At 43.6% G+C, this 23520-nt stretch overlaps 1 protein-coding gene across 1 annotated transcript in view; it reads right to left on the bottom strand.

Annotated features, from left to right (window-relative positions):
* Positions 1–23520, bottom strand: part of LOC148376726 (sickle tail protein homolog) — a 121964-nt gene that overhangs the window by 27173 nt on the left and 71271 nt on the right. The window contains exons 11-15 of the mRNA XM_088326582.1: positions 21624–21763; positions 13902–14077; positions 9229–9365; positions 2276–2423; positions 1091–1388 (exon numbers count right to left, since the gene is read on the bottom strand). Of these exons, the coding sequence (XP_088182708.1) occupies positions 1091–1388; positions 2276–2423; positions 9229–9365; positions 13902–14077; positions 21624–21763 (899 nt within the window). The remainder of the gene's footprint in view (positions 1–1090; positions 1389–2275; positions 2424–9228; positions 9366–13901; positions 14078–21623; positions 21764–23520) is intronic.

Here is a 23520-nt window from a genome sequence, read left to right as displayed (position 1 = left end):
GAACGTCCAAGCGACTTCATTTTTGATTTTTTTTATAATAAACCTCATTCATGTCGAGCAACTCAGTATCTCACAACAAAATGTTAATGAACAATATATATAATATCACGAAAATCACATGTTAAACTGCATATATAAACACGTTTGAAAAATATATATAGTGTAAGATTATTTTGTATTTTGTACGGGAAAATACAACATTTTGTAAGAGCATGGAGCCCTGGAGGTTGACAGGTATGGAACCACCAGGAAAAGTATGTGTGTGTCTGTGGGCGGAGTCAAACTTTGGAACAATTTACAAGACGAGATCAAACAATGTCCAACTATTCACTTGTTAAAATTCAAATACAAAAATAAACATTCCTGGCTGAATATAGAGATGAAGAAACTGGGGTATGAGTGATACTGTCACGAGGCGAGGTGGAGTGGAAGGGGTGACCGGACCAGAACGGAGGCAGGAGGCAGGAAGGGAGAACTCAATTGCGTGACGATCCATAAGTTTCATTTAACAAAATAAAAGTTGTCCAAAACTCAGGGACAAGACAAACAAAAACATTCTTACACTCAGAACAGAACGGTACAGAGTTCCTCCGGCACGAACTCAACAGGACAGGGCATAACAGACGGAAAATGTTTAAAACTAAAACGGGACAAGGCATAACAGACCGGGGAATGTGTAATGAGCCAGCGCCCGCCAAACCCACAACCCAGCCTTAAGTAGCAGACCAGCAATCAGCTGATCTGCTACAGCTTGAGTTCGGGGGCGCGGCAGACTGGTCGCCACGGCGACCGTGACAGATACGAGAGATTGGGAATAGTGCGCCTAGAACTATGGTTATTGTTGCTATTGTTATATCATAACTGTTATTATTAATATTATTACTATTGTTGTTATATCGTTGGTGTATTTAACGGGAAAGATGAAGGGTTAGGGAATATAATCTGACTACCCCTTTTCGAACATGTTATGTAACATTATTTTGTTGTTGAGTTATTGTTTTCGTACTGTTTTTATTTTGATGTTCGAATAAAGTTTTCATGTATTCAAAAAACCATTTAAGAAATTCCTCCGATTTCTGGAGAGTAGTACCTTGGCCACCGTTGGTAAGTCCCTTCCATGGGTGGGATTCAGTGGTGGGCTCTGCTGGGGGGTCTGGATTACAGTAGATTTAGCTCTCCTGGTTGTAGCCGGGGAAGCTGCACCTGAATAGTTCAGTTCAGCCTGTACCAAAGAGGGTGATGAAATAGGTTGCGGTCCGCTGATTGCGGACCGAGGTTGTGGCGAGGACTGTTGATTCTGGCTCATTTGGGATTCTTGATCTGCCTCAGAGATTTTTAAAGATTCCACTTGGACACCTTTGGAAGGGGAAGTTGATTCTGATACAGATCTGTGGATCACAGATGCATAACAGCTGTGTTTAGACAGTGCATGCCAACATTAATTTACCGTAAATTCCGGACTATAAGCCGCTACTTTTTTCCCTAACTTTCAACCCTGCGGCTTATTCAGTGATGCGGCCGATTTATATCATTTTTCTAACAGCCGCTAGCGGCGCTCGAATACCATTAACTGCCCTGTCAAAGCTATTTTATTATTATTAAAGCTTTGAAAACTCTCTCGGTGTACCGTCTTTCTTTGTAAATATCTGTAACCCATGTATAATATGTATTTGCGACTGTATAGTTTTGTAATGTATTTATATGTATTTATTTTAGACACTTATTCTGATATGTTTTGCACGGGTGAACTAAAAATGAGGGGCGGAACAAACGCGGGGTGCTGAGTTTAAGTGGGGACTGCCAAAGGTGAGGGACAGACAAGGAAAGAAGAGGGGGTAAAAAGTTAGTTAAAGAAAAAGGAGTTGCGTGAGTAAATGTGTTCATCTGATATATTTTTCCCACCCTTACCTTTGGAAATATACACTTTTTTCCTTGGATTACTTTCAACGGGACCCGGACTCTGCAGGTCCGCATCAAACTTTAAGTACCGGTATCATTTTCCGTTAATTTTGTCGGCTGTGATTTTTGGACTGTGGACTTTAATGAAGGACATTTAGTTTCAATCGCGGGACTTGAAGTCGGGTTTGGGTTAAGTTTGTGTTTGTGTTACATGTTTAAATGTGGGCGCATGCGGCTTATATACAGGTGCGGCTTGTGTATGTACGAAATCGGTTTTCCTCTTAAAATGTGGTGGGTGCGGCTTATAATCAGGTGCGCTCCATAGTCCGGAATTTACGGTACTTTATATATGTTCCTATTAAAGTTGCAAAAGTACCTGCGAAGAGAGCTGAGAGCTTCCGTCAGGGCTTTGACTCTTTTTAACATGCAGTCCATTTTATGCGGTTCCTCTTTGAGAAAACGAACTGCATCCATCTCCGGCCTGAGCACTGCACGCATCTTTACCTGCAGTTCTGGAAAATCCCCTAGAGGAATAAACAAGAGGAGGAGTTCAAGTATCTAGGGGTCTTGTTCACAAGTGAGGGTAGGAAGGAACGGGAGATCGACAGACAGGTCGGTGCAGCGTACCGGTCCGTCGTGGTGAAGAGGGAGCCAAGCCGAAAGGCAAAGCTCTCAATCTATCGGTCAATCTACGTTCCTACCGAAGGATTTTATACATTTGACTATAAAGGATTTTATATGATCGTATACAAATTAGTTAGGGTTAGGGTCCCCTACCCACTGCCCGAAGATTGCTGGGATGGGCTCCAGCACCCCCGCGACCCTACTGAGGATAAGCGGTGCAGCTAATGAGATGAGATGAGATGAGAATACAAATTACATTTAATGCAAAAGATATTCACTGGCTGGGCAGTGGTGCGATGTCAGGGCACCCTGGTGGAAAATGTTGTTTACAGGAACGGCGGGAACGGGACGTAAGGCTGTTAAGATAATCAGCACATCCAGACGCAGAAAGACCCTGATGACGTAGAAACGCTCGGTGTTGTTTTGAGTATTCCAGACATCGCGACGCTCTTCGACGAGATGGTCAAGTCAAGTCAAGTCATTTTTATTTGTATAGCCCTAAATCACGAAGAGTCTCAAAGGGCTTCACAGATTGTTACACTATATTACACAAACTATTTTCAACCGACAAGAGGAGTAGGTTATTCATATGCAATGGAGTAGAAGTGAGTTTTAAGTTTAGATTTAAACATTTCCACTGAGGTTGCAGATCGAATCTCAGGGGGAAGAGCATTCCACAGCACCGGTGCCCGGATGGAGAACGCTCTCGAACCAGCAGAAGACTTTTTTGCTCTCGGGATCATCAGAAGACCAGCACTCTCAGATCGTAGGCTTCGGACCGGGACATAGTGGCAGATCAGATCTGAAAGATAAGAGGGAGCAAGTCCATGTATGATTTTGTACAATACTAAGAGAACTTTGAAGTCACATCTTTGGCTAACTGGGAGCCAATGCAGGTTAGCCAAAATCGGTGTTATGTGATCGTACTTTTTTGTCCTGGTTAAGAGCCTCGCTGCGGCATTTTGTACTAGCTGAAGAGACTTGATTCTGGACTTCGGGAGACCGGAGAGTAGTGCATTGCAGTAATCGAGACGGGAGGTAACAAATGCATGAATTATTGTTTCCGCATCAGACTGAGACAGTATTGAACGGATTTTAGCAATGTTGCGAAGATGGAAGAAGGCAGTTCTAGTAATTTGCTTTACATGCATCTCAAAGGATAGATCAGGGTCAAATATGACACCTAAATTTTTAACTGAGTCACTCTGTGTGATGTGACATTTGTCAATGTTCACAGCAGTTTTTGAGAATAAGTCCCGGCATTTAGAAGGACCAATGACTAACATTTCAGTCTTTCCAGAGTTAAGACGCAAGAAATTGAGTGACATCCACTCTTTTATCTCAGTGAGACAGGCCTCCAAATTTCCACAGTTTAGTGTGGAAGATTCCTCCAACGGAAGATATAGTTGAGTGTCGTCTGCATAGCAATGGAAGCTGATATTGTACTTGCGAATAATATCACCTAATGGAAGCATGTAAATGTTGAAAAGTAGGGGGCCGAGCACTGAACCCTGCGGAACACCGCAGGTAACATTAAAGGGCTCAGATGTCGTTTCACCATATTTAACACAGTGCGTCCTATCTGAGAGGTAGGATTTGAACCACGAGAGGACAGCTCCTGAGAGACCAATCCATTTTTCCAACCGTTCTAGTAGGATATTGTGGCGCACTGTGTCAAAAGCAGCACTAAGATCCAGCAGCAGCAAAAGTGATGAAGCGCCAGAATCCATTGACATTAGGAGATCATTTGTTACCTTGATCAGAGCTGTCTCAGTAGAGTGGTTAGCCCTGAATCCTGATTGCATGGATTCAAAAAGGTTATTCTCGGATATGAAAGCATTCAGCTGCTGTGCCACTACTCTTTCGAGTACTTTAGAGAGGAAAGGTAGGTTTGACACAGGTCTGTAATTACTTAATATTTCTGGATCAAGGTTGGGTCGTTTCAGTATGGGTTTAATAACGGCGGACTTAAAAGCTGCTGGAACTACACCTGAGGAGAGTGATGTATTTATAATATTTAGAACTGAAGGCCCAAGGACGCTAAAAAGACTTTTAATAAGTGAACCTGGGAGCGGGTCGAACTGGCAAGTTGTCGGTTTGGCCGCATTCACCACTTGTTTGAGATCATCAAGTGACAGTTCACTAAAACCGGCCATTTTCCCAGGGCAGCCACCCTGTCGTGCATCTGTAAATTTCAGTCCTTTAATACGTGTGGTACTAACAATATCTTTTGCAATTTCTTCCTGTATGCATTGAATCTTCTTAGTGAAGAAGACCATTAACTCCTGAGCAGAGTGTGTCGAACTGTCTGCGATAGGCTGTTGCCTTGTAAGCGATGCTACAGTGTCAAAAAGGGCTTTGGGGTTGTTCTTTTGAGACGCAATCACCTTCGAAAGGTAGGCCGATTTTGCAGAGGCAAGGGCCGCTTTATACTTTAACAAGCTGTCACACCAGGTTTGATGGAAAACCTCAAGCTTGGTAGCGCGCCATTTTCTCTCCCATTTCCTGCATTCTTTTTTAAGGGTTCTAGTTTCATCAGTAAACCAAGGTGTGCGTCTTTTAGGACGTGATTTTAGTTTTATGGGCGCTATTGAATCCAGCACACTAGTCAGGGTGGTATTGAACTCATTCATGAGTGAGTCAATCGAGCCATTGTATTTAGGAAAGGACGCAACTGCTCCAGGAAGGAGTTCAAAGAGCTCAGAAACTGTGCCAGTGCTTATATTGCGTCCGCTAAATCCCTCATCTTTATTAACTCTACATTTAGTTAGCACCTCAAATGTCACTAAATAATGATCAGAGATAACAGTAGTACACGGTAGCACCATAATGTTTGAGGTTAAAACTCCTCGAGTCAGAATCAAGTCTAGCGTGTTCCCATTTTTATGGGTTGGCAAGTCAACCAGTTGAGTAAAACCAAATGCATCAATTAGAGAACTAAACGCAATAGTAAGTGAACTGTGTGGGGAGTTCATATGAATGTTAAAGTCTCCCATAATTATAATTTTGTCTGCATAGGTTACTAGTTCAGACAAAAGTTCAGCAAATTCGTCTAAGAAAGTTGTGTATGGCCCAGGTGCACGATAGATAGTTATTACATCAATTGACAATTGAGGGGACCGCATCACAAGAGCCTCAAACGTTTTGTAATTATTAGAGGTACGTGTATTAAATTTGAGCGATTTTTCAGAGATTAGCGCAACACCACCACCTCTTTTCAGCGTGCGTGCTATATGACTACTCTCGTAGTCTGGGGGAGAGGCATAATTTAGCGCTAAGTGCTCATCCGGGCGTAACCACGTTTCACAAAGACCCATACAGTTAAGTTTATAATCACGAATAATGTTATCAACAAGTAAAGCTTTTGGAGCAAGCGATCTAATATTTAACAGACCAAATTTCAGTTTTGCTGAATCATTTGACTTAGCTGAACTCTTTGTAGTCTTTGTCGAGATCTTCAAAAGCTCCCGGCGTTGTGGCCGTTCGTGGGCGCTGAGTTTAAAGCGTCGGTTGTCCGGCGAGGAATGAATGGTGGAATTAGTTACATCCTCGCGTCCATCCTCGCGTCCATCTTGCTGCTTGGACTTCACACGCTTCACACATCTACCTGCACGGCAACCACGTTTCTGTTTTCTTTCTTTACGGGGCCGCCGCCGTCGTTTATTAAGAGGAATAGCTGTCCACAAGGATGCCGGGTCTCTTTGAAGTTCGCTCGGTATATCATAGGCGTTATAAAAAGTGCCCGAAAAGTCGAAATTTAGACGCCCACCCAACCGAATAAGTTCGTCCCTACTGTAAGTGTTTTTGGCCACACATGTGTCCAAAAGTGAAAGCAAAAAAGACAAGAGAACGGCAATAAATAGAAGATTAGCTGGACGAGCCGCAAGCATGTATCCATGCGCCGCCATGTTGGATTCTGGTGAAGCCCAGGGGGGCTTCCTTGGCACGCCCATGGGAGGAGTCGGCACGCCATTATGCGGGGAGAAGATGGCCAATAGGAGAGAGCGAAAGGACTTGAGAAGAGGGCTTCCCTGAGACTCCAACGTCACTAATTCGGGCGTTTTCGATGGAGTTCACTTAGTTAAATTGTTAATGAAATTAAATCTGCCCCCGTGTGAAAATGTCGGCTTTCTTGTTCATCTTTTTCCTCAGGAAACGAATGTGCATAAATTGTTGGGTGAATGTAGAGTGTGTTTGGTTAATGGAGTCAGATAACTAATTCGAACAACTAATTCGGTAAACGGTACAATGGATGGATGGATGGGAAAAACAATTGTCCCATCAATGCAATCAAGAAGCAATCAGCATTGATAGTGCTTAAGATATGAGAGTGGAATAAAAGGGTAAAATGCTGCATTGTCAATGTTTTTTTCCTCATTGCACTTGTCACACTAAGGAACCATTGACCAGTTTCTTTTATGGTGTACGACCTGTGCTAGTGGGGCACAAGCGCCTATGATTGGACGATTAAAATTAGCAGTATTATAACATCGCAACCGTGTTTGTTACCTCCCGTCTCGATGGCTGTAATGCACTACTCTCCGGTCTCCCGAAGTCCAAAATCAAGAGCCTTCAGCTGGTACAAACTGCTGCAGCCAGGCTTTTAACTAAAACAAGAAAGTTTGATCACATGACCCCGATTTCAGCTAACCTGCATTGGCTCCCTGTTAACTTAAGATGTGATTTTAAGGTTCTGTTGGTAGTATACAAAATCATGCCTGGACTTGCTCCCTCATATCTTTCAGATTGAATTTCCCCCTATGTTCCGGTCCAGAGCCTTTGTTTTGAAAATGCTGGTCTCCTAGTGATCCCAAGAGCCAAGAAGAAATCCGCAGGTTCGATGAGCGTTCTCCATTCGGGTGATGTGTAATGTTCTTCCCCCTGAGATCCGATCTGCAACCTCATTGGAAATTTTTAAATCTAAGCTTAAAACACACTTCTATTCTATAGCATATGATAACCTATATTTTATATTGACAATATCCGAGGATGGTGTCATAATAGTCTTTGATCTGTGCCGCTCTTTGAGACTCTTTGTGATTAAGGGCTATTACAAATAAACATGACAAGGCATCCCAACCATTTAAGTGATCTCAGATTGAAACCAGTTACATAGAGCAAGAAACACAAAAGGATAAACAGAAGAAATCAGAAGTGAATACAAAAATGTGCCAAGCCCCAGGGACACAAAGCAAATACTTTACACTTTACTTCCAAGAACCATTTGCATTTCCTGAGAGTGCTCAGGAAAAATCATCTGAAACAGCAGCTGCTGGAGTCCTTTTACAAAGCCACAGTGGAGAGCATTCTGACATACTGCATTACGGTGTGGCATGCTGGGTGCACGGCAGCAGACAGGAAAACACTACAAAGGGTCATCAACACAGCCCAGAGAATCGTGGGTTGCTCTCTACCCGGTCTGGAGGACATTGCCCGCTCTCACTACCTCAGCAGAGCAGAAAACATCATCAAGGACTTTTCTCACCCCGGCCACCTTCCGGCAGACGATACAGGTCACACAAAACAAAAACAGACTCAGAGACAGTTTCTTCCCCAGAGCCATTACCACCCTTAACACACACCGCACCAAAAACTGAAAACTCTTGCAAACACACTACCTCATACGCACGTAAAATAGTACTCATGTCTATGTTTCTTGCACAATGTTGACTGCACTATGTTTACTGCTCACCTTGCACAATGTTGACCATTTTTTTTGCACTATGTTGATTATTTTTGCACCAAATGCATATTGCACAAACCCTTACGTTACCAACTGTATGTAACATCCTACATGCCGACATTTCTTGTGTAAATATTGTGTAAATTATAACTATAACCTTATCCTTCTTGTTTTATAACCTTATCTTCTCTGTTCCTTTATCTTCTTGGTTTCTTTACCTCACTGTGAATGTGTGAAACTGGAGTGTCACGCCCAATTTCGTTGTCACAATATGTTAACCCGTTTTGTAACAATGACAATAAAGGTATATTCTATTCTATTCTATTCTTGGGTAAATATTGTGTAAATTATAACCTTTATCTGGGCAGCACGGCGGCGCAGTGGTTAGCGCGTAACAGTTCTAAGGTCTTGGGAACCCCCTGTGTGGGTTCAAATCCAGCTACCGGACTTCCTGTGCGGAGTTTGTATGTTCTCCCCGTGCTTGTGTGGGTTTCCTCCGGGCACTCCGGTTTCCTCCCACATTCCAAAGACATGCATTTCAGGTGGATTGGCCGGTCCGAATTGTCCCTAGGTGTGAATGAGCGAACGAGTTGTCTGTCCCTGTGTGCCCTGCGATTGGCTGGCAACCAGTTCAGGGTGTCCCCTGCCCACTGCCTGATGATTGCTGGGATGGGCTCCAGCACCCCCGCGACCCTACTGAGGATAAGCGGTGCAGCTAATGAGATGAGATAACCTTTATCTTCTTTGTTCCTTTATTTTCTTTGTTTTCTTTTATCCTCACCGTTAAATGTGAAACTGGAGTGCCACCTCCAATTTTGTCATCACAATATGTTCAACCCATTTTGTAACAATGACAATAAAGGTATATACTATTCTATTCCAACGTTTTCCATTCTAGCTAGACTCCCAATTTGTGGACCGCTTTTTAGCATCAAGACTGCTGAGACAACTAAAGCTCGGGCTACCCTTTGACCTTGACTAAGATACAATATGAAAAGACGGATGGACGTCCCATTACTGACCTTTGAGAAGAGCCAGAGTCTCTCCAACTCGGCGTAGGTTCACTGCTCCCTCTTCCACATCTCTCAGGGTGATGGGAAGCTGGCCAGGGAGAGATACAGCGCTTGCTTGCAACTGCTTTACATAATCCTCCAGTTCACTGAGAGATGAAGAGAAACTGCTGTCAGAGAAAGACACTATACTACAAAAATCTTTTACTCTCAAACATTAGAACACGGGTGTCAAACAGGCGGCCCGCGGGCCAGATCAGGCCCGCTAAGGGATTGAATCCGGCCCGCGAGACAACACTCAGAGAAGCGCAAGAGAAAAACAAGCTGCAAGGTTGAAATAGGTCAACTTGATATTGTCAAAGCCAGGTGCCTCTCACAAAGACACTGTACTTGTATTTATTTATTTATCTCTCTCTCTCTCTCTCTCTCTTTCCACCCCTTTTCTCCCACTCTGTCTCTGTCTCTTTCACACTATGTGTCTCTCTTTTTCTCTACCTTTGTTGCTCTTTGTCTCTTTCTCTCTCTGTGTCTTTTAACCGCTTTTGCTCCAACTCCCTTTTCTCCTTTTCTCTCTTTTCTCTTTCTCTCTTCATACCATTCGCGCTTTCTTTTCTCTTTTCTCTCCTTCCGTCTTTCTATTTCTCTTTGGATTTCTTTCTTCCTCTCCCTTTCTTTTCCCCCTCTCTCACAACTTTTTATCTTTTGTTTCTCACGCTTTCTCCTGCTCTCTTTTTCTTTCTTTGTCCCGCCCTCACTCCTTTTCCCTCCCTCTTTCTCTTATTTCTTTATCTCTCTTTTTCTTTCTCTTTAATCTACTATTCCGGCCCCCGACAGAATGTTTGTTCTATCGTGTGGCCCCCGAGTTAAAATGAGTATGACACCCCTGCATTAGAACTTTCAGTACTACTTGATGGACTACAGGTAACAGAGTTGAAATTTGATTGTTTTGAATGTTTTTTGGAGTTCTCACAAAATCTGTGTTTTTGTTGTATCACTGTTAATATTCCGGTACAGTGGAACCTCGGTTTTCGAACGCCTCTCAGTTCGGACATATCGGTATTCGACCAGAAAGTTCGAGAAATTCTTGCTTTGCTGTTCGGTCCAAAAATTGGAGTTCGAACGCCGGTAATGCGTGAGTGCGTACGCTAGGGTGCGATGCTGAGCGGCGTACGGGTGTTTTAGCCGCTAATTATGCCTCTGAAGAAGGTCGGTGCAAGCAGGACAGGTGAAAAAAGACAAGTTGTTCGTCCAACTATTGCCTTTAAGAAAGACATAATAGCTAAATATGAAATAGGTGTACGAGTTTCCGATCTTGGTAATGCAGCATGGCTAAATCTACTCTCAGTACGATAGTAAAGAATAAGGAGGCTGTGAAATCGAGTGATGCGGCTAAGGAAGTTAGCGCTATAAGCAAGCAACTGCCGCAAGTTTTGGAAGAGGTTGAAAAACTTTTGATGATTTTTCTCTCCCCACCGTCCACCACAAAGGTAAGAAATCCTATTCATAATCCTTTTTTTATTTTTACACGTTCAAGATTACACTAACGCGAACGTACGATTAGCCTGGGTTAGCTTCACGTTTACGTTCATGGTAAACATTCAGGGTGTTGGAACGGATTAAAATGATTTACATTACTTTTAATGGGAAAAACGATTTCGGTGATCGAACAAATCGGTTTTCGAACAGGGTTCTGGAACGGATTATGGTCGAGAACCGAGGTTCCACTGTGCCTCATTCAATCGTTAAGTCATGGGCGTCTGCCACTGCCTTTTTCGTTTGGCACTTTATGGGCTTCAGCGCTTGCCATAGCTTCAGCTAATTTGCATTGCGCTGAAGGTAAGATGTGCCCAATATCAGTTGGATGATAAATGCATATTTTGTTAGATATAGGAGCTGCTTTCACAAATTATTTTTGTATATAAAAATGTATAAGTTGTGCTAAATGATGTATATTAAAAAAGCACTATATAAGAAGTAAAATAATACAGCTTGAAACGACGATGCACCATGTTTTGATGCAAACACCTCACGAGGTGCGGCCTGTTGAGTGATGACCCGTTTATTCGTATCTTTAATGTTTTAGATAATTGCAGTCGTGAACAGATGCCCCTGACTTTTGTATTGTTTTGTTTACTAAATGCAGGTACATGGGAAAGTTATGTTCATTGTTATTATTAAAGTTTCACTATTAATGTGCTCGCATGTTGTCTGCTTGCCGTAGCTTCAGCTAAATTGCATCGCGCTGAAGATGATTGCAGTCGTGAACAGATGCCCCTGACTTTTGTATTGTTTTGTTTACTGAATGCAGGCAATAAACCGAGTGACTGTGAAACCTTGTGTCGCGCATGGTTGAGGGTCGTTACATATACACTAAGCTACACAACTCACTGTGAGCTGGATGATCACAGGAAAATTTGTAGGAGATTCACCTTTCACACTCATTTTGGAGCAGCGATGAATTTTTAAGTAAATCTGGAAGAAGAAAAGACCTCTCATGGGCTGGATGTGTTACTATCCACATGGCTGTGTGAACTGTACGCCGATTTGTTGGAATAGGAGATTTTCAGAATATGACTACATTGATTCCTTAGCTTTCTAATGCATCCGCCCTCAACCAATTTAACCCTAGAGCAGGATATTTGTGAAATGTTTGATTTTGCCCCTAACCAAATCCGGCTGTTGTAGTCGAGAGAGTGTTAGGGCAACTGAAGGCGAGCAAGTCAAGCCAAAGCGCCAGTCACTCCCTGTCAGTCTGTCAAGTCAGCGAACCTCTGCATACGCAAAGCAAGCACTTTGACTCTGGCTCCCGTCGGTCCCGTTTTCACCCGTATACCACTCATCTGTTCCTGATACGACCTGTTTTTGACCACCGACCCCGCTCTGATCTCCCGCTCCAGCTAACGACCCGTTTTTGACCACCGGCCCCGCTCTGATCTCTCGATCCAGCGAACGACCCGTTTTTGACCACCGACCATGCTACGATCTCCCGCTCCGGGAGATCCACTTCCGCATTCCGATCATGCTCCGATCCCGTGAGCGGCTTGTTTCCCTCGTTCAGCGAGCACCGGATCGCTGGCATTTGTTTTCCTCTATATCTCAATCAACTTGTGAGTAAACGCTAAGCATCTGGGTCCTTCCTCCTGTTCTTTTTTATTACTCATTGCACTCACCTGCACCTGCTTGTTTGGAGCCAGTTGTTGCTTGTTGCCCGATTAATTCCCCCTCCTATTTATACCCAGTGGGCCAGTCACTCCCTGTCAGTCCGTCAGCAAACCTCTGCATACGCAAGGCAAGCACTTTGACTCTGGCTCCCATCGGTCCCGTTTTTACCCATATACCACTCGTCTGTTCCTGATTCCCCGCTTGGCTCCGGCTACGACCCGTTTTTGACCACCGACCCCGCTCTGATCTCCCGCTCCAGCTAACGACCCGTTTTTGACCACCGACCCCGCTCTGATCTCTCGCTCCAGCTAACGACCCGTTTTTGACCACCGAGCACGCTACGATCCCCACTTCCGCATTCCGATCACGCTCCGATCCAGTGAGCGGCTTGTTTCCCTCGTCCAGCGAGCACCGGATCACTGGCATTTGTTTTCCTCTATTTCTCAATAAACTTGGAAGTAAACGCTGCGCATCTGGGTCCTCCTCCTGTTCTGGTTCTGACACTTTTTTAGCTTCCAAAAGAATGGTGCTCCTCTCTACGATCTGGTTAACCGGAACTACCTACCCAAGTCTACTGTCACGATTACCGATTGGAATCACCTTTGCCCGCTCATTTTGCGCCAACGGCCGTGGGTTCTGATTGGCTCCCTGTCACTATTTGAACCCAGTCCTGTCGATCCCCGGTTGTCAGTCCATCTGCGAATCTCCGTGTATACAAGGCAAGCCCTTTTCGACACTGACTCCCGCCTGTCCCGTTTTTGCTCCCGTTTGTCTATGGCTACGACCTGTTTTGATCCTGATCACGTCTGCTCTCCCGTCCCGGCTTAAGAGCCCTTTTTTGTTCCCGACTATAACTACTCTACCGTTTAGGCTTATGACTCGTTTCCGACCCCGACCACGTCTTGCTCTCCCATTCCCGGCTACCGACCAGTTCTCGGCCCCTGACACCGCTCGCTGTGTTTGGATCACAATCCGAGTACAAGAGCGATTTGCTTCCCGTGCCTGGCGAACACCGGATCATGGGAGCAGCCCTTCTTCTCTCTTTCAATAAAACTTGTGGTAAACGTCACGCAGGTGGGTTCTGTTTCCGTTCTGGTCCTGACATCTACGTTACTCGAAAGGTATGTAGATTGTCCAAAATTGTTTGTATTAAGTTTCTTATTATTTGACATATATTTATACAGGAGTTATATGCAATTATACACTTAATATTTGATACCTACAGACGAGATTTAATAGGATGCCAGTTCCTTATTTTGATATTTATTGTGCACTGTTCTTGTTGTTTTGAGTATTACATCAACGTCATCATTGGCCAATCATGTTGCTGTTCTTTGATTCCACACCTTTTAGAGCTGGCCTGCTTTTTGTAACCTTGACGATTTAATAAAGATGCCTCAGGGGAGTGTCTTAGAACTGGAAATTGAATTCTCTCTGAATGAATCTCTCCATTGATGTCTTCTCTCCTCATTTTGAAGTTTTAACTTCAAATTAATATTGCTGAATATTTACAGAAATATCACCTGAGTTTCTTGAGTAATTTATCTTCTGTAGTCAGGTATTGAATCCTCTCCTCCTCTATCTCAGTTCTTCGTCTAAATGTCCTCTCCTCCGACTGTACCAGGCGGTCACACATCAGCAGCAGCAGTTCCTGGCCGGTAATGTGGAACATGGACTTCATAGATTGCTGCTGTGATACCTGCCGTAGAAAAGTAACATGTTCCTTGTGAGCCATGTGCAAATAGGTATTTACCGTAAATTCCGGGCTGCAGAGCGCACCTGATTATAAGCCGCACCCACCACATTTTAAGAGGAAAACCGATTTTGTACTTACACAAGCCGCACCTGTATATAAGCCGCATGCGCCCACATTAAAAAAATGTAACACAAACACAAAATTAACCCAGACCCGACTTTAAGTCCCGCGATTGTAACTGAATATCCTTCATTAAAGTACACAGTCCAAAAATCACAGCCGGCAAAATGAACGGAAAACGATACAGGTACTTAAGGTTTGATGCAGACCTGCAGAGTCCGGGTCCCATTGAAACTAATCCAAGGAAAAAAGTGTATATTTCCAAAGGTAAGGGTGGGAAAAATATATTCACTATTGTCCGCCGTGTCCACAAACACTCTTACCGGTCCCCACTTCCCGTCAGCCCGCGTTTGTTACGCCCCTTCTTTTTAATTCGCCCGTGCAAAACATATCAGAATAAGTGTCCAAAATAAATACAAAAAATACATTACAAAAATATACAGTTGCAAATACATATTATACATGGTTACACATATTTTTTGACAGATTGGCTTCCCCACTATTTAAACCCTGTCCTACCCGTCCCCTTTTGTCAGTCCGTCTGCAAACCTCTGTTTTTCAAGGAAAGCATTTTTTTGACCCCTGACTCCCGCCTGTCCCGTTTTTGCTCGAGTTTGTCATTTCTTCAGATCATTTCTTCAGGCTCTACCAATACCAATACGGGGCGGCAGTAGCTCAGGAGGTAGAGCGCTCGTCTTGGGATCAAGGGATCCCAGTTCGAATCCCGGCTTGTCTGTGTTACATGTCGAAGTGTCCTTGGGTAAGACACTGAACCCCTAATACCCCCAATAAGCAGGTTAGCGTCTTACATGGCTGCAATACAAGGCCGCTATTGGGAAATGTGAAGCACATTGTAAAGCGCTTTGGGAAGTCATTGACTTGAAAAGCGCTATATAAATGTAGATCATTTCATTTCATTTCATATTTACAAAGAAAGACGGTACACCGAGAGAGTTTTCAAAGCTTTAATAATAATAATATAACTTTCATCCCAAACGGTGCCCGTGACAGGGCAGTTAATGGTAGCAACACGCTAGCAACACAGTAAACAGGTCTGTTAAAAAAACATACCGTACTTGTAAAAATCACGGTAAACCGTCCTCATCTTCTTCCTTAGAACTGAAGCCATCAAAGTCGTCTTCCTCAGTGTCGGAAAGAAACTTTGTCATATAGACGTCGTCCCACGCTCTCTTATTCCAAAACACGCTAGCAACACGCTTGCTCCTTCTTTATCGGACTGCTCGATTGCTTTTAGCTTGAAAGCTGCGTCATGTGCCTTTCTTTTTGCATTTTCCATGATGAGGGTATGTTTACGCTAATAAAGTTGCAGTCTTCCTCGGCGCATATATTCCACCGGTCTAAATCTTACGTTTTGTACTCGAGCGCCGCTGGCGGCCGTTAGAAAAATCATATAAATTGGCCGCATCACTGAATAAGCCGCAGGGTTGGACGTTTGGGAAAAAAGTAGCGGCTTAAAGTCCAGAATTTACGGTAATCAACGACCAATTGTGCAAGATCTCCAACATAAAAATATTAGAGAGGCCTCTAGGTGTCAACACGATAAACCTCAACAATGATGGACAAATTGCGGTAAAAACAGAAAATGACATTGTTTGATTCTTAAATAATTTATTTTGAAATTGGAGCAGGATAGAGGTGTAATTCTAGTGGAAGCTAGAGCTCTTGTTGGTGATAAGCAGGGTTGGGTAGGGTTACTTTAACTTGATTACTTTCAATGACTTTTGGATTACTCCAATACCAAATATGCTAATAAAAGACAAAAGAAACTAAATATGAATTAAAATGTTGACTCACAACACGTGGTAAGCTTTCTCTCCTGGCTTTGATCTCTTTGATCTCCGGCAAAACGAACATAAAATGCGACCAGGGTTGGGTAGGGTTACTTTAACTTGATTACTTTCAATGACTTTTGGATTACTCCAATACCAAATATGCTAATAAAAGACAAAAGAAACTAAATATGAATCAAATGATGACTCACAACACATGGTAAGCTTTCTCTCCTGGCTTTGATCTCTTTGATCTCTGGCAAAACTAACATAAAACACGACCAGGGTTGGGTCAGGTTACTTTAACTGGATTACTTTCAATGACTTTTGGATGACTCCAATACCAAATATGCCAATAAAAGACAAAAGAAACTTAATATGAATAAAATGATGACTCACAACACGTGGTAAGCTTTCTCTCCTGGCTTTGATCTCTTTGATCTCCGGCAAAACGAACATCAAATGCGACAGAAACAAAATGAAAATCAATCCAAACAGCTTGCCAACATCATTTTTGCCGTTCCATGTATTCCGTTACTCCCCAAGCCTGCACAAAATTTAGTAATTTTATTCATATTTAGTTTCTTTTGTCTTTTATTAGCATATTTGGTATTGGAGTAATCCAAAAGTAATTGAAAGTAATCAAGTTAAAGTAACCCTACCCAACCCTGGTGATAAGAATGAGAGGAGAGGTGATGTGAAAGGATAGGCGTTCTAAGGGATAGTCAGGGCACCTGCACGATACGACGGGGGTAAACCAGTGAAAGCTGTCGGGTCCTGCTGTTGAACAGAAGAGTGTGTTGTGTCACCCTGACCAGAGTGACATGTCCGCTTTCTCGTGTCCCGTTTCATCTGGAGGGACGGAAGCATGACCGACTTAGGTGCCGAGGTGCCTAACTTGTTTTGGTGTTTGGGCATTTGGGTTGGTCATAATCCCAAAATGTTTGTGTGTCTTTTTTGCTACTCTTTCCCTTTTTTTCATTTTCTTTGTTTTTGTATGTGTTTGTCTTCCTGTCGCTCACCCCTCTTGAGGGATATGACCAGGGTAGATAGATGGATAGATATATTGGAGTGGAAAATAAGTATTTGGTCACCTACAAACAAGCAAGACTATTGGCTGTCAAAGAGGTCTAACTTGACTTCTAACATGGTTCCAGTCGTTCCCTGTATTAATGGCACATGTTTGAACTCATCAGTATTAAAGACGCCTGTCCACAACCTCAGTCAGTCACACTTCAAAATCCACTATGGACAAGACCAGAGAGCTTTTGAAGGACACTTATGACAATATTCCAGACCTACACCAGGTGAAGGATTTTATACATTGGACTATAAAGGATTTTATACGATTGAATACGAATTACATTTAATGCAAAAGATATTCACTGAGGCAGCACGGCGGCACAGTGGTTAGCGTGTGTGCGGCACAGTTCTGAGGTCAGCCACCAACCTTCCTGTGTGGAGTTTGCATGTTCTCCCCATGCTTGCGTGGGTTCCCTCCGGGCACTATGGTTGCCTCCCACATTCCAAAAACATGCATGTCAGGTTAATTGGCTGGTCCAAATTGTCCCTAGGTGTGAATGAGCGAGCAAATTGTCTGTCCCTGTGTGCCCTGCAACCAGTTCAGGGTGTCAGTCTAAAGAAAAAAAAATGTTGAATTCATTGTAAACAGGGTTCAGGGTGTCCCCTGCCCACTGCCCGGAGATGGCTGGGATGGGCTCCAGTATCCCCGCGGCCCTACTGAGGATAATCGGTGCAGACAATGGATGGATATTCACTGACTGGGCTGTGGTGCGAGGTCAGGGCACCCTGGTGGAAAATGTTGTTTACAGGTACGGCGGGAACGGGACGTAAGGCTGATAAGATAATCAGCACATCCAGACGCTGGTGACGTAGAAAGGCCCTGATGACGTAGAAATGCTCGGTGTTGTTTTGAGTACCCCAGACATCGGGACTCTTCTACTAGATGGTGAAGCCCAGGGGGCTTCCTTGGCACGCCCATGGGAGGAGCCGACACACCATTATGCGGGGAGAAGATGGCCAATAAGAAAAAGCTAAAGGACTTGAGAAAAAGGGCTTCCCACAGACGCCAACGTCACTAATTCGTCCGTTTTCGATGGAGTACACTTAGTTAAATTGTTAATGAAATTAAATCTGATATTTAATTCCAACACAGGCTAGGAAGACTAAATCTGCAATGAATGCCTGGTGTGAATCAATCAACTGTGGGAACAATTATTAGAAAATGGAAGACATACAAAACCACTGGTAATCAATCCAGGGCTCCAGGCAAGCTCTCACCCCTTGGCGTCAAATTTATAAGAAGAATAGTGTGAAGAAAATCCCAAATCAAACCAACACAGAATGTTTTTGGTAGGAACACAGATTCTTGTGTTTGGAGGAGAAGGAAGACTGCATGGCAGAACAACATATCAATGTGAAGCATGGGGGTGGAAACATCATGCTTTGAGACCATGATGACTGATACGTGTAAAAGAGCGATTTGGAATGAAACTCTTCCATCAGCAAAAGCATTGAAAACGAGGCGTGGCTGGGTCTTTCAACATGACAATGATCCCAAACACACAGCCAGGGCAACAAAGGTGTGGCTTTGTGCGAAGCATTTCAAGGTCCTGGAGTGGCCCAGACACGCTCCAGATTTTAGCCCATAAGAAATCTGTGGAGGAAGTTAAAAGTCTGTGTTTCCCAACAACAACCCCAAATCATTACTGCACTAGAGAGATCTGCATAGAGGAATGGGCCAAAATACCAGCGTGTGAATAGCTTGTGAGGAGTTACAGAAAACATTTGTCCTTCGTTATTAGCAACAAAGTATCGAGATGAACATTTGTTATTGACCAAATACTGATTTTCCACAATTTTTGCAAACAAATCAAAAAAAATTCTGTTTTTTCCTACATTGTGTCTCTCTTGGTTGAGTATTACCAATTTCAACAAGTGCAGGCCTCTGTAATATTTTCAAGCAGGAGAGCTTGCACAATTAGTGGTTGACTAAATACTTATTTGCCCCACTCTACTCAAGCTTACCATTCAACTGTTCTCCGAGAAAGGTTACCTTAATCCTTATCGGCCTTTCCGGGGTCTCAAACTGACAACCCGCAGGCCATTTGCGGCCATCAATGCGATAGATTAGGGCCCCGGCTATTTGAAATTCAATATACCGTATTTTCCGCACTATAAGGCGCACCTAAAAGCCTTTATATTTTTCAAAAGCTGACCATGCGCCTTATAATACAGTGCGCCTTATTTATGGATCAACATTAAGTTTTCCAACTAACTTGCAGCCGCCGACTAGATTTTCCCCCGAACGCCAAGTAATACGCGGTGTATGCTGGGATTTATTTACCGGCGTTTCATTGGCTAACCAATGTGTCAATTATCATTTGAATCGATCACTATTGGCTAAAGTTATTCGGAGGTCAAGGGGAGGATCCTTTTTATAATTTACAGGCTGGCATTGGCTTAAACGGCAACACAAAGCCTGCAATTGGCCGAAAAAGATGAACGTGTATAGCACGAGGCTGACGGCATAGAGAAAGCATTTTTTTCTATTCTGTATTTGTACATATTTTATTCTCCTGGATTTACTACCTTCACGGATATAAGAGGACATTGGCTGCACATTATTATGAACACAATGACTTCGGTGAGCTACTCCGGGTTTTATATTTTCCCTGTATCTTGTTTCAGACTGAACTTGATGTTTCTGTGATAAGCGGTGCAGATAATGGATGGGATGGAGTGTCTATTTTTAAATTAAACTCAATTCCAAGTGTTTATTGTCATATGCACAGTAAAGTTGCGAGCGAAAATAGAAACTAAGGAATGGTTGGCATTTCTTGAATCCCAAGACTTTAACCTTCCGAATGATGGAACGATACATTTGAGTGACATCGTACGGACACCGCATCCGCACGTGTTCTCGACACGTATTTGCGTCTTTGCAAGCTTTCGGAATGTTAAGGGGTTAATAGGTTGGACTGAACCATCTGACTGTTTTGTCCACGTTCCCATTGTAGCGCCTTATAATCCGGTGCGTCTTATGTATGTCAAAAATAGGACCAAAAACTATTTTTTCGGGGTGCGCCCTATAACCCGGTGCGCCTTATAGTGCGGAAAATACGGTAAGTCCGCCTTGCAATGCAATTGGCTAGCTATTTCCTGGTTTGACCCATAGCAGTGTTTACACATCACAGACTATAAGGTCAAAAAATCAGCGGATTAGATTACCCATTTTTGGGAAAACTGATCGCGTAAAATTCTATTTGAATTGAAATGCCAAACAAAGGGGGGTCTAGGGTCCTCTGCGAGGATAGTCATTGGTGTTGAACTGAAGCTTAAAGGACAAGGGTGCATCTCACATGTAACTTTGGATCTATTTTTGCTTTTAAAAACCTGATACGGCCCAACTTCAGTCAGAACCTAGATCTGGCGGGCCCCAAGTACCGTATTTTCCGCACTATAGGGCGCACCGGGTTGTAGGGCGCACCCCCAAAAAATTGTTTTCGGTCCTATATCTTCCATACATAAGGCGCACCGGACTATAAGGCGCTACAATGGGAACGTGGACAAAACAGTCAGATGATTCAGTCCAACTGATTACCCCCTTAACATTCCCAAAGCTTGCAAAGAAGCAAATACATGTCTCAGACATGTACGGAAACAGTGTCTGTACGATGTCACTCAAATGCATCGTTCCAAATATCATTCGGAGGGTTAAAGTCTTGGGATTCAAGAAACGCCAACCATTCCTTAGTTTCTATTTTCTTTTTCGCTAGCAACTTTACTGTGCATATGACAATAAACACTTGGAATTGAGTTGAATTTAAAAAAAGACCCATCACAGAAAACATCGATATCACTCTGAAAAAAGATACTGGGAAAATATATAGACGGAGTAGCTCACCGAAGTCGTTGCGTTCAATAATAATGTGCAACCATGGTCCTCTTATATCCGTGAGTGTAGTAAATCCAGGAGAATAAAATATTTACAAATACAGAATGGTAAAACATGTTTGCTCTATGCCGTAGACAACCAAACTTGCTATTCACATTCATCTTTTTCGGCCAATTGCAGGCTTTGTTTTGCCCCTTTAGCCTATGCCAGCCTGTAAATGATAAAAAGGATCCGCCCCCTTTACCTCCGAATAACTTTAGCCAATAGTGATCGATTCAACTGATGATTAACACATCTTTCTCGGCCAATTGCAGGGTTTGTTTTGCCCCTTTAGCCTATCCGAGCCTGTAAATGATGAAAAGGATCCGCCCCCTTTATCTCCGAATAACTTTAGCCAATAGTGATCGATTCAAATGATGATTGACACATTGGTTAGCCAATGAAACGCCGGTAAATAAATCCCAGCATACACCGCGGACTACTCCACGTTCGGGGGAAAATCGAGTCGGCGGCTGCAAGTTAGTTGCAAGACTTTGCGACTTTATATTGATCCATATATAAGGCGCACTGGATTATAAGGCGCATGGTCAGCTTTTGAAAAAAAAACAAGACTTTTAGGTGCGCCTTATAGTGCGGAAAATACGGTAATTGAGTTTGAGACCCCTGATCTAAATGAAATATAAAGAAAGACACTAAAATACAACGCAGGAGAGCCACATACCTCTAAATGTCGAATATCGTTCAATTGCCGTTGTAGTTCGGATACATCACTCTTTACTTGTACCAAGCGCTGCTGCAGATCACCGTCAGTGGGTGGGGGCTTACGGGCCTCAGCCTTGGGGGCTTGTGGGTGGGGCACAACTGTTGGAAATCAAGAATTGAGAATATTAAAGTTCTGTTTAAAAGCTGGGTGACACAGAGTCACACAAAACAGTTCTTTAAATGTTAAGTACATGGCTCCAAAATTGGACCAACCAAATATCTCATCTCATCTCATTAGCAGTACCGCTTATCCTTATTAGGGTCGCGGGGGTGCCGGAGCCCATCCCAGCCATCATCGGGCAGTGGGCAGGGGACACCCTGAACTGGTTGCCAGCCAATCGCAGGGCACACGGGGGCAGACAACTCACTCAGTCACGCCTAGGGACAATTTGGACCGGCCAATTCACCTGAAATGCATGTCTTTGGAATGTGGGAGGAAACCCACGCAAGCACGGGGAGAACATACAAACTCCGCACAGTAAGGCTGGTAGCTGGATTTGAACCCACGCAGGAGGTTCCCAAGACCTTACACTGTGCCGCACGCGCGCTAACCACTGCGCTGCCGTGCTGCCCCCAAGACTGTTGAGTATCAATTCGACCAATTTTAAAAAGGGTTGCTTTATACCAGGGGTGTCAAACAGGCGGCCCACGGGCAAGATCAGGCCCCCCAAAGGGATTGAATCCGGCCCGCGAGACAACACTCAGAGAAGCGCAAGAGAAAAACAAGCTGCAGGTTGAAATATGTCAATTTGAGGTTGCCAAAGCCTGGTGCCTCGAACAAAGACACTGTACTTGTATTTATTTCTGTCTCTCTCTCTCTCTCTCTCTCTCTCTCTCTCTCTCTCTCTCTCTCTCTCTCTTTTCCACCCCTTTTTCACTCTCTGTGTCTCCCTATTCCTCTTTCTTTGTTGCTCTTTCTCTCTCTGTGTCTTTTAACCTCTTTTGCTCTAACTTCCTTTTCTCTCTTTTCTCTTTCTCTTTCTCTCTCTCTCTCTCTCTCTCTCTCTCTCTCTCTCTCTCTCTCTCTCTCTCTCTCTCTCTCTCTCTCTCTCTTTGTTTTCCACCCCTTTTCTCCCACTCTGTCTCTTTCACTCTCTGTCTCTCTTACTCTCTCTCTCTCTCTCTCTCTCTCTCTCTCTCTCTCTCTCTCTCTCTCTCTCTCTCTCTCTTTTCCACCCCTTTTCTCCCACTCTGTCTCTTTCACTCTCTGCGTCTCTCTTTTTCTCTTCCTTTGTTGCTCTTTGTCTCTTTCTCTCTCTGTGTCTTTTAACCTCTTTTGCTCTAACTTCCTTTTTTCCTCTTCTCTCTTTGCTCTTTCTCTCTTCATACCCTTCCTGCTTTCTTTTCTCCCTTTCTCTCCCTCTGTCTTTCTATTTCTCTCTGGATTTCTTTCTTCCTCTCCCTTTCTTTTCCCCCTCTCTCACGACTTTTTATCTTTTGTTTCTCACGCTCTTTCCCTCTCTCTCTCTTTGCTCTCTTTTCCACCCCTTTTCTCCCACTCTGTCTCTTTCACTCTCTGTTTCTCTCTCTCTCTCTCTCTCTCTCTCTCTCTCTCTCTCTCTCTCTCTCTATGTCTCTCTCTCTCTCTTTTCCACCCCTTTTCTCCCACTCTGTCTTTTTCACTCTCTGTGTCTCCCTATTCCTCTTCCTTTGTTGCTCTTTCTCTCTCTGGGTCTTTTAACCTCTTTTGCTCTAACTTCCTTTTTTCCTTTTCTCTCTTTTCTCTTTCTCTCTCTCTCTCTCTCTCTCTCTCACTCTTTCTTTTCCACCCCTTTTCTCCCACTCTGTCTCTTTCACTCTCTGTGTCTCTCTTTTTCTCTTCCTTTGTTGCTCTTTGTCTCTTTTTCTCTCTGTGT

Source organism: Urocampus carinirostris, chromosome 1 (assembly GCF_059441175.1).
Source record: "Urocampus carinirostris isolate Australia breed hairy pipefish chromosome 1, RoL_Ucar_1.0, whole genome shotgun sequence".
Lineage (NCBI taxonomy): Eukaryota > Metazoa > Chordata > Actinopteri > Syngnathiformes > Syngnathidae > Urocampus > Urocampus carinirostris.
The sequence above is the reverse complement of the archived record's forward strand: the minus strand, read 5'-3'. Positions and strand labels throughout refer to the sequence as shown.